Raw genomic sequence first — 12244 nt, 5'->3', positions numbered from 1 at the left:
AAAACAGGAAACAACCCAAATGCCCCTTAATTGGGGACTAGATAAACAAACCATGGTGCCATCATAAAATGGAATACTACTCATCAATAAAAAATTATTGATACACACAATATAGATGAATCTCAAATGCACTATACAAAGTAAATAAAGCCAGATTCAAAAGACTACATACTATCTTCCTCTATTTATATTATTTTGTGGAAAAGGCAAAACCATAGGGCTAGAAAGCAGACTGGTGGCTGCCAAGGGGTAAAGGGAGAATTGACTTACAATGGGGAAATTCTGGGAGGTGAGGGAACTGTTTTATATCTTGATGCTGGTGGTGGTTTTAAGACTATGCATTTGTCAAAGTTTGCAGAACTATACACAAAAAAGTAATTTAAAAAATAAACTTTTGTATTTTGAGACAACTGTAGATTCACATGCAATTATAATGAAATACTACAGAGACCCTGTTTACCCTTTAGCTAGTTTCCCCCATGGTAATATGTTACAAAAATATATTACAACATCACAACCACAATAATGACAATGATGCAGTCAAGATATGAATTAGTTCCATTATCACAAGAATCGGAATGAGTTTTACTCTATGTAAATTATACCTTAATTCTATAAATGAAAAATTATAAGCCCTATATTTCTCTTTTAAAATAAACTATAACATTAATACTTAATTTTAGGGCCCCTTGAAACTGATTTTCTAACCCTACTCAATATTTTCATTGAAAAATTACTTATTCTTGTATAATAACTGAATGCATTATGATTTCAGCATAACTTTTTTTAAATCTTTTATGTACTACTATGTTCTTTCTCTACATTTTAAGGCTTTCAAACTCTGCAATTCCATTTCAAAATTAAATGTAATCAAACCTAGTCTCTGAGGTCAGTTCAGCTGAATATAACAATGTAACTTGTAGAGAACACTGGCTTCTTTGGCATTCCAGAGAAAAGGAAGAAGGGAGGAGAATTTTCTTACCCTCTGTTACCTTTCAGAGATTTACACCACTCCATAAAGGTCATTTGCTGTACTACTTCTGACAAAACTGACATTTAACACTAGAATTTGCTCAGCAATCAACTGACAAAAATTTTTACAATAACAAGAGTTAGCTACAAGATTAAATAAGACATATGTTAATCAGTGGTTTTTCCAAACCACTAATTTGAAAAGAAAATGTAGAAATCAGCTATATAAAGGGTTTCCAGTGGGGGGCGGGGGGGGGGGAGAAGTATATCTTCGTTTCTTTAAATGACACTTTTAAACGCTTTAAATGTTAAAATCATGCCCCAAACACAATACTTTTATGAGTATCTACCATTTGTAACAGTAATTTCAGTGACATTTTCAGATAGCCATAAAAATTACTAAAAACTATTTTCTTATGTATACATTTTTTTCTTAAATATTTAGCTCAAGTAATGTGTGATTTAATTTCTGACACTATATTTTTTATTCCCTCTCTTTAAAGAAATTACTTCTGAATTATGTTTCAGAAGTAATTCTGGCGACTCCAGATTCCCTTTCCCACCCAGGTTTGTGATACTTTTACACCCATCCTTGTCCAAATGTCCTGACCCCCAACATCCATGGCACCCTCTCCTTACACTAGATTCCCAGTTCTGGCCCCTCCAGCCTTTTTATTTACAGGACAAGTGTTGTTAATGGAGTTAATGTCTCAGAGAAATTAGTTCCTTTGCCTAAAATGAGAACTCAAAGGGCTCACTGAAAGTACTACATGTGATCCAGCACATTCACTAGACCGGCCAAAGCATGCAAACCTGAACAAGGAAAACTGAACTCATGAAGAGACAACTGTGGAACGTTTCTTGTCTGCTTCTAAGAAGATGCCAAGGTAACATGTGCTTCCTCTACAAATTCTACAGGCTGCTGATAGAAATGAATAACACAGTTCACCAAATAAACAGACCAGAAGACTGAAAAGCAGAGATAAGGGATGTTTTATTCTTTCAGATTCAGATTTTAAACTGTATTATAAGTAACTATATTTAAAAACTGAGTGTTTGAAAAAATATTTATGTATTTAAAACTTAAAAAAAAGAAAACATTATTGGAACCACAGACAGTTCAAATCAACTGTGTTCAATTTATAATTTTTAATGGGATGTTATGAGTAAACTTTTTCTAAACCAGACAAGTCATATAATATAGTTCGTTTTTATATAGACTAGTGGGGGTGTTACAGAAAAAAAAAAACTACGACATAAAAACAATATAAATAATGTATTAGCAAGTACACATATATTTCAGGGATTTCCACTCTCGTTCTACTGACACAAACATAAGCCCAGTTTGAGGTTACTCAGGATCAAAGCACAGTCATATCAAAGAACCTTTCTATAATCCATTGCTATTCCAGAGTAACCTGTTAAACATGAAGTCCATTCCTTTTATCTGGAGGATTTTTAAAGTGAACGGGGAAAAAGAAAGGTATTGTCCCTCTGCAAGCATTATTCTGGGGAAACTTAGAATCCTGGGGAAGACCCTGCCTAGATAAGACATTCCTAAATCACTATAGCTCACTGGTATCAATGACAAATAGTAAATAGTACTTTTGACAATAGTATTCAAAATGGAAGAAAGGAAATAGGAAGAGAAGGAGGAAAAAATGAAGGGAAGGAAGGAGGAAAGAGGCACACCAGGTGAGAAAGAAAGAAAGAAAGCAAGAAAGCAAGAAAGCAAGAAAGCAAGCAAGAAAGAAAGAAAGAAAGAAAGAGAAAGAAAGAAAGAGTAAAGAAGAATAAAAAGAAAAAGAAATTAAAGGAAAGAATGAAAAAAATGAAATGTCTTAAAATACTTGCTATGAATGGTCACACTTTAACCAACCTTATTGGAATGTTGTGAGGTTAAATCCATAAATTTATTATTCATTACAAGACTCTGAATTAGGTTATAATTATGAAACTGTAAACTATTTAATATTTATCACTGTGTATTTTCTTTAAAGAAACATTGGTATCACTTTAAAGGAAAATAGATTAAATTATTTTAAAAAAAATATATGTAAATCAGTTTCTTCCTGTCACAAGCCTTGTGTCCCTTGCTTATAAATTAACATTGATTCGAACTACTCTTTACTCCTAAACCAGTTTAAGACCAAAATGTGTAAAAGCAGAATTCACATTATAAGACTAAATATAAAACAAGTTCATATCATTATTCACCCAATTAACCTTAAGTTAGAAGAGAGTTATAGGTAGAATTTATTCTACTCTTTCCCCACCTTCCTTCCTCACCCATGACAAAACAGGAATAATTTATTAAGAAAAATTTAAAGAATTAAATTCTAATTAGCTTTGCAACTAAAGATTGATTGCTATAAAATAAAAATTATGTATTATATAAAATTTCAAAACTCTACTGTTCTCCTGTTCTCTCTTCATATTTTTCTTCCTTGTCCTCTTTGACTCTATTTTTTAAGCTCTTTATTGAAATATAATTGCTTTACACTGTTGTGCCAGTTTTTGCTCTACAACAAAGTGAATCAGCTGTATTTATACATGTATCCCCATATCCCCTCCCTACCACAACAACTTCCAACCCTCTGTATCTCAGCCCTCTAAGTCATCACCCATCATTGAGTTGAACTCCCTGTGTTATGCAGCAGTTTCCCACTAGCTATCTATTTTACATTTGGTAGTGTATATATGTCAATGCTACTCTCTCACTTCGTCCCAGCTTCCCCTTCAACCCCTATCCCGTGTCCTCAAGTCCGTTCTCTACATCTGCATCTTTATTCTTGCCCTGTCACTGGGTTCATCAGTAACATTTTTTTAGATTCCATATATATGAGTTAACATACGGTATTTGTTTTTCTCTTTCTGGCTTATTTCGCTCTGTATGACAGACTCTAGGTCCATCCAAACTCTGCTTTGCTTCTTTCATATATTAGTAACAACATCAGACTATGAATCAATAAGATTTACTAAACTTTACTTGAACTTTGTCACATTTACTTGAGCTTTCATACTTTACTTTTAGATTGAAGCAGTATACTTAGGAATTTAAAGCAACTTACCTTTAAAGTGTACTGGTCCAAAATTCTCTGTAAAAACCACATCTTCATTTTATCTCTGTTTTAACATTTTGATAATTAAATACAGAATTTACTACCTATTTAAAACATAAGTAACCTTAGAGATGACTCATTCAGCATAATGCCCATGAGTCCATTCAAGTTGCTATATATATCAAGAGTTATTTCCTTTTTATTGCTGGGTAGTATTCCATTGCACAGATGTATCACAATTTGTTTATCCATTCACTCTTTGAAGGACATCTGGGACATTTCCAGCCTTGGGCTATTACAAACAGGGCTGCTATGAAAATTCATGTTTAGGTTTTTTGTGTGTATGTAAGTTTTCTCTAGGATAAATGTCCAGGTGTGTGACTACTCTACAGTTCTACTTATATCATATTCTTAAAATAACAAACTTAAGAGATGTAGAACAGATAAGAGGTGGCCAGGAGTTAGGGAAGGTGGGAAGGGTGTGACTATAAATGGGCAGCACAGGAAAGTTCTTTTGTGGTTGTAGATCCATTTTGCTTATTGATTGTGGTGATGGTATTCAAATCTATATATGTGGATAAAATGTCATGGAATTATACACAAGCACAAAAAAAATGAATATGTGCAAAAACTGGTGATATCCAAGTAAAGTACATAGTTTAGTTAGTTGTACTGTAGCTATCAATTTCCTGGGTTTGATAGTGCACTGTAATTTTGTAAAATGTCACCATTGGGGGAAGCTGGGTTACATACACAGAACCTCTTGGTACTATTTTTACAACTTATTGTGAATCTATAATTATTTGAAAATAAAAGGGTTTTTTAATGGTATAATAAGGATACTTTATGTCTAAGAGTCCTGTGAGAATTAGCAGAGTGTGTTACCTACAGTAAGCATTCAACATTTAAAATAAAATAAAACGTGCTTTTACAAAAAAAAAATAAAATGAACCTCTGATTAAGAAATGCTTGGTTTAAAAGTTTATAATCCACTATATTTCAAATGTGAAAACTACTTATGATAATCTTTCAGCCTAGACTGAAATGAAAATGATATATTTTACCTAGAAAACCAAATGTCATTTCTTAATGAGGACAGCAACTCTATTGCATAATTTTTGGTATTACAATTAGAGCATATTGAGAGTTACCTTATCCACCCTTTAAATGAATTTTAGTTCACCAAAGAAATGAATAAAGTGCAAATTAAATCAAGAAAGAGGGAAAAAACAGGCTTAGACAAATATATATATTAAAATAACAAAAAATATAAAACGGTAGAATGAGAAAATTTGCATACCTGTTAACTTGATATGTCCTATTTCATCAAGCAAAATGCTGTAAATCAAAATTCACATTCAACAACATGGGATAAAATATTTTTACATAAACATTTACATAAAAATCATCATAAAAGAGGTCAATATCTATTTGATATACTGGAAAATTTTGAAATGACTAATTTAAAATCAATGGGTATCTCATGAAGATTACTTTCTAAAGTAAGTTTCATATAATTGTATAATTCATGTATATTTTCATATAATCTTTAAAATAAAAGACTTAATGGAGACAAAAAGTAGTTATAGAAATACTGGTAACAGGGCTACATAAAGAGAATATAGCTTTACTTTTCTGGCTTCAGGTCTCTATATACAATTCCTAATCGGTGCAGATGATCCAAAGCAAGGGCCAGTTCTGCGAGGTAGAATTTCACATCTTCCTCTGTAAACAGAACCTAGAATAAAATAATAATTTACTATTTTATCTTTTTTTCAATGTTGAATTTATTTAACTTTTCTTCTTTAAAAACCAGTTAATAGACAATCTAGGCAAACGGGAAAATAAAAGAAGTATATAGATGAAACTAACCTATTTAAGAAACCTTCTCTTCAATATTAGCCATTTTAATATAGATCTTCCTAAAACTTGCATATTTTTCTACACTAAATGTACTACACAGGATTTACCTTTTTAAAAATTACTTAGTGCCATAATTCAACTACTAATTTTAGTACACTACTACATAGGGATGCTCTCAGGATCTTTGAAGTATATTGGGTATTTTGTTTTAGCATGGGTAATTCCACTACTTCTACTTTTTTCTCTTTCATCGTCTACTATCACTGCTCAGGAATTTTGCTTTTATCTGCTCTACTAACCTAAAGCTTCATTTATAGCAACATAAGTTATCAAATTAATAACTCTTACATTAAACACAGTTCTAAACCCAATCTCTGACCTAAGGGGTAGCTCCAAGCCTCTTCTGCTAGTAGAATACATGAGTTTAAAGGCACTGAATTCCTCAGCCTTTTTGTGGCTGGGAATAGAGCTGCTATGATGAGGTGAAAAGTGCACTGGACTTGGAATCAGAATTAGCAGTGTAACGTTTGACATGTCACTTAGCCCTCGGGGCTTCAGTTTCTAAATCTGTAAAATAAGGATAATAGTAGCTGCTACATCTACTTAACAAGGTTGTTTTAAAAGTCAGCTTAGTTTATGTTAGAAAAAAAGCTTTGCAAATTGTAAAATTCTATGTGTGCAACCATGAGGTATTATTGTTATAGGTTTATGTCTATATTCATTCAAAAGTGTTAATTTACACAAAAATTGGGCACTACTCAACCATTAGATGTAATTGTTAACATTTATCAAGGGTTTCCAATTGGCAAAACAACTTGTCTAGAAACTGGTTAATTTCATTAAAGAAACATCTAGATTATTGGGAAAGCTCAAAATTTGAATGAAACATCATAAAATCTTATAACTGGCTTTCCCACTTAGAATTATGGCCACTGAATTACATTATGCAGACTCAGGTTACCAGTAAAATTGCTGAGAATGAGCAATTAAAGATAAATTTTGATATTCCCACTTTTTAAAATGATCTATAGAAAAACCAAGATTGTTCATTATCTAAGTTTCAGGAGAATTCATTTGAATATTATAATAGTGAAAGTATAAGAACATCATTTTCACTTGATATTAAGAAGAAAAATAGATGTTACCTATTTCATTTCTAAGGAAGGCTAATCAGAATGTTCATGGAAATTTAACACATAAGAAAACCCTGAACAAAAAATTTTCAAACTCTAAAATAAGAAACTGTCTAGTTTACAGTTTATGGCAAGCATATTATCTTGTCATGAAATTGTCTCTGAGAAAAGCTTCATGATGGACACAAATAAGAAACTTATTAAGTAACCATTATGTGCCAGCCACTTTTCATTCATTATGTTACTGCAATCTTCCAAACAACCCTATGAGGTAGGTATTATCACCACCTTACATATGGAGACTCAAAGTGATATAACTGGCCCAGGAAAACACAATAAGAAGCAGGCCCAGGATTTGAACTCAGAACTAGTTTTCCCTAAGAACTACCTCTTCCCTAGAAGCCACTTCTGCCATATGCTATGTTACAACTTTTTAAGTTTCAGGTTCACTACCATTAATGTTTTCCTATTCACTAATTATCCTGAGTCTCCCTGAAAATAAAAATCATTTAAAACCCCAGCACCCTGAGGTAAGGACTGCTAGTCTTTTTGTCTGCTCTTCAAGTCGTTCGTGTATGTATGTATGAGTGTGTGTATTTCAACATATTTGAGGTCACACTACATATACTATTTAGTGGCCTCCTTTTTTCCCACTTAATATTATATTACAGGCATTCTTGTATATTTTTAAAACTTATTTATAAAGAGTTTTCAATAGCTGTACAATATCAGCATACTAATTTGCTATATTTTATCTAATATTCATTTAGGTTATTTCCAGTTTTTCACTATTATAAATAACTGTAATATGCATATATATTTTTGATATTTATGGTTATTCCCCCAAAATGGATATCTGAGAAATAAAAAAGCAAATACTAGGCAGTCAAGGAGAATAAACAGTCCAAAATTCTTGACATACACAACAAAATTATTTGTCAAAGGGTTATAATAATTTACACTCCCATCAGCAGCTTATGAAAGCACTTATCTTACCACATCCATGATAGTAATGAATATTACCTTTTTAAAAAAATCTTTTCTAATTTGAAATATAAAAATGGAATCAATTTTCTTAAATTTTGATTCTTAGGCTATGTATTTTTCCATGTCTAGCGGGCTTTCTATTTATTTAGTGAATTATCAGTAATGTTTTTGCCTATTTTCCATTACTTACTTACTGTTTTTTCAATTGGTACAAGCCCTTTAAATATTAAAAATGTCAGTTCTCCATCATATTACTTGTAAATATTTTCCGCACTTTGTACTGGTTTTTGATGTCCAGTACTTCTTAATTTTATGTAGTCAAATTTACATATATAATTTCTGCATGATTTTACATCATTACTTTAATGATTAAGGAGACCTCCATTCAATAATCAATTACATACTCAGGTGCATTTTCTTTAAGGAGGAAATTTTTTCCAGATTTAGCTCTAACATAAGTAAGATTTATCTTTGTGTGAGGTAGTAATAACAATTTAAAATGTTTTTTCTTTCTGAAACATCTAACCAATTTCTCATATACTGTTTACTGAACAATCAAGTTCTTTGCCATTAACCTGTGATTCTTCCTCAATTATACTAATACACGGTAAGTCATACATACCAGAATATTCTTGGACTATACAGTATGTTTCTAATCTTGTGTTGATACTATGATGGCTTGCTTACAGCAGCAGCTTTATAAAGTTTTAAACAAGAGGTAGGGCAAGGAAAGGGTGTTCTTTAATTTTGAAATATCTTAGTTCTTTTCATTTGTTTATTTTTCCAAGCATGCTGATAAAATCATGTCAATTTCAAACAAGAATTCCTATTGGGACTTTGTTTGAAATTTTGTTAAGTCTACATATTAATTCTGGAAGAACTGGCAGCTTTGAAATTCCCAGCCGTGCATCCCATTATATTGTCTTGACATTAGCAAAATATGATATGGCCTAAGGAGGGGGGTGTGTTTGTGAGGAGAGAAACTTGGGGAGGTGCCATTCCCTTTAAAATATATATGATGTACATTATAAAATTCTTTAACAGATACAAAAATGCATTTTTAAAAGTCTTTTTCTAAGGCATAAAGAGTAAGTTCTCACTCTGATGACGACAGGTGTTTTGTACATACACATAAAGTATAACCAATAAAAAACTTATTAATAAGCTATCTTTACAAGTAACCATTAAATCATTTTTTAGGAGCCTGTTCAATGAATATACTAATTTATTGTCTTTTGGGAAATGCATTTAAAATGCTTGTTCTTACCTAATATTCCAGACTTAGGAATCAAAACTTACTGACTGCATCTCTGTGCTAGTATGGGTTTAGATAGTCCCACATCGAGAATGGAGGTCTGAAGAGTTTAAAAGAAAATTAGAAATGACTACAAGTAAGAATTTCTCAAACATATTCTTGACACTTCTACAATCTAACACAGAAATCATGAATACTTGTTATACTACTATCCTTCTATGTCTTGGAACCAGCTTTTAATAAGGTTCTTTAAAGACCCTCTGGGAAGGGGATCCTAGACAGACCTTATCACATACTGAATTCTATAGCAAACAGTATATCAAGGGCACAGTCTATGTTCATGCATGGAATGTTCTACACTGGAGGTAGATAGATATAAACCAGAGAGCTTAGCCACTTAAGCACTGGCTAGCATCCCAGAAGCACACTGTTCCTTTCTCACAGCAAGTTCTAGAGCTCTGAGAATCAACAGTAGCTTTCTCATATTTTAATTCTGGAAGTGAGATGTTGAACCACTATCACCCAATTAAAATTCTACTCCCAGACTACCACTTCAAGACAAAATGAGGTAGACAAGGACAGGACTTAATTTCCCACCTGAAACAACTAAAACACAGGACAAAATATATGAAATGACACTTTTCAAGACACTGGACATCAGGCAACAAAGGACAGTGAATACTGAGAGATAGAAATAACCCTACAACTGTCTTAGCTTACTACCTGGAAAGAGTTCTTAAGCAGCAATGCTGGGAGGGCGAAGTCAAGCAGAGCCTGGAAGACTCCTGAGTTGATGAGATGGAACTGAGAGACTGGGGAGACAAGAAGGACAGAATTCACACGACAGAGTACAGAAGGGAGAATTACACATAGAGAGAGAGAACTGTAGACTTATGTGATGGTGTCCCTCAAGTATTCAGCAGAGAAATGCTCAGCACATGTGAGTGAGGAAACTATCCTTAGCCAGGAAAATAACCAATGGAATGATTATAGGGACCAATCCATGGAACTCACACAGGGCCAGGAATAGTTTCTGTTACTTTCAAACAGAGCAGAAAACCTCATAATTCATAGGGCATCTGATAGAGTAATCAGATGCTTCTGAGTGAAATAAAATCAAACCCTGATTAAATGCTGCTCTAGTACAGTTTAACAACTGGAAATAAATTAATTCCACACAAATTTCAGAACAAAGTTCAATAATAATATAGGAATACAAAAATATCCATCACCTAACAAGGTAAATTCCAGGATGTCTGCCATCCAATGAAGAATTGCCAATCATGGATCTAAGGAAACTACCTGAGCCCAGGAAAAGAACAACCTGAAAAGATTTTATAAAAAAAGAATCCACAGAGCTCACGAAGGACCAGGATAAGTCCTGTACCCAACAGCGAGAGTGAAAAATCTCATAACTGATAGGGTGTTGTTAGAGTACTAAGAAGGGTCATGTTCAGTATTGGGAAAAATTAATCCTAAATTCTGTTCTGGTCCCACATAACAAAGGTTAAAAGAAAGACTCAACAGGTTAACTGCACCCCAGAACAAAGCTAAATACTACTTATAAGAAAACACAAGTATCTAGAGTACAAGAAAATTAAATTCATAATGCCTGCCATCCAATAAAAAATGACCATACAATTCTGCTGCCATTGAAGCACAAAAGTAACTGTAGACAACACATAAACAAATGGATGTGGTTGTGTTCCAAAACTTTATTTACAAAATAGTTTCTTTATTTTACAAAAAAACCACTTTATTTACAAAATATGGCCTGAGACTACAGATTTCTGACTCCTGAGTTAAAAATGTATACTACAAACCCTAAAGCAACTACTAAGATAATACAACAAAATGTTATTTTGATAAAATGCCAACCAAAGATATAAAAATAAAATCATGAAAAATAATTAACTAAAAATAAGGCAGAAAGGGCTTCCCTGGTGGTGCAGTGGTTAAGAATCTGCCTGCCAAAGCAGGGGACATGGGTTCAATCCCTGGGCCAGGAAGGTCCCACATGCTGTGGAGCAACTAAGCCCATGTGCCACAACTATTGAGCCTGTGCTCTAGAGCCTGCAAGCCACAACTATTGAGCCTACGAGCTACAACTACTGAAGACCACATGCCTAGAGCCCATGCTCTGCAACAAGAGAAGCCACTGTAATGAGAAGCCCATGCACCACAACAAAGAGTAGCCCTCGCTCACCGCAACTACAGAAAGCCCATGTGCAGCAATGAAGACCCAATGCAGCCAATAAATAAATAAATAAATATTTTTTAAAAATAAGGCAGAAACAGAGGGATAAAAGAACAAAGAACAGATGGGACAAAAACACCCCACAAATAGAAAGATGGGAGATTCAAACCCAACCATATCAATAATCATATTAAATGTAACAAGTCTAACACACTATTAAAAAGCACAGATTTTCAGATTGCATAAAAACAAGGACAATTATATGCTGCCTTAAGTACTGCACATTAAACATAAAGAAATTAAATAAAAATATGAAAAACAATATACCAAACTAACACTAATTTTTTAAAAACCTTAAGTGACTGTATTAATATCAACACAGACTTCAAAGCAAAGAACATTAGCAGGGATAAAATAAGTCATCTCATAATGACAAACGGTCAATTCACCAAGAGGGAAGGATAACCCTAAAGGTTTATGCACTTAATAACAGAACTTGAAATACACGAAGCAAAATTTGACAAAAATTCAAGAAGATATAGATTAATCCATAATTACAGTAAAAGGTTCCAATCCCTGTCTCAAAAAATTTCAGAACACGTAGACAAAAAATTAGGAAGACTATAATAGACTTAATATCACTATTAACCAAATTAATCTAATCGACATTTACAGACCCTTCCACTACCCAAAAACAGAATATACATTCTTCTCAAGTACACATGGAACATTTACCAAGATATACCATATTCTGAAGCATAAAATAATTTAAGTG

At 32.9% G+C, this 12244-nt stretch overlaps 1 protein-coding gene across 3 annotated transcripts in view; it reads right to left on the bottom strand.

Annotated features, from left to right (window-relative positions):
- RPS6KA6 (ribosomal protein S6 kinase A6) overlaps positions 1 to 12244 on the bottom strand; it is a 162299-nt gene that overhangs the window by 88169 nt on the left and 61886 nt on the right. For 2 of the 3 annotated variants that reach the window (XM_057718747.1, XM_057718748.1), the window contains exons 7-8: positions 5666 to 5772; positions 5335 to 5372 (exon numbers count right to left, since the gene is read on the bottom strand). In XM_057718747.1, the coding sequence (XP_057574730.1) occupies positions 5335 to 5372; positions 5666 to 5772 (145 nt within the window). Of the gene's footprint in view, positions 1 to 4043; positions 4071 to 5334; positions 5373 to 5665; positions 5773 to 12244 lie in introns of all 3 variants that reach the window. The other variant, XM_057718746.1, reaches the window with a different exon arrangement.

The sequence above is a fragment of the Hippopotamus amphibius genome, chromosome X, assembly GCF_030028045.1.
Source record: "Hippopotamus amphibius kiboko isolate mHipAmp2 chromosome X, mHipAmp2.hap2, whole genome shotgun sequence".
NCBI lineage: Eukaryota > Metazoa > Chordata > Mammalia > Artiodactyla > Hippopotamidae > Hippopotamus > Hippopotamus amphibius.
This window is presented reverse-complemented; position numbering and strand designations above follow the sequence as displayed.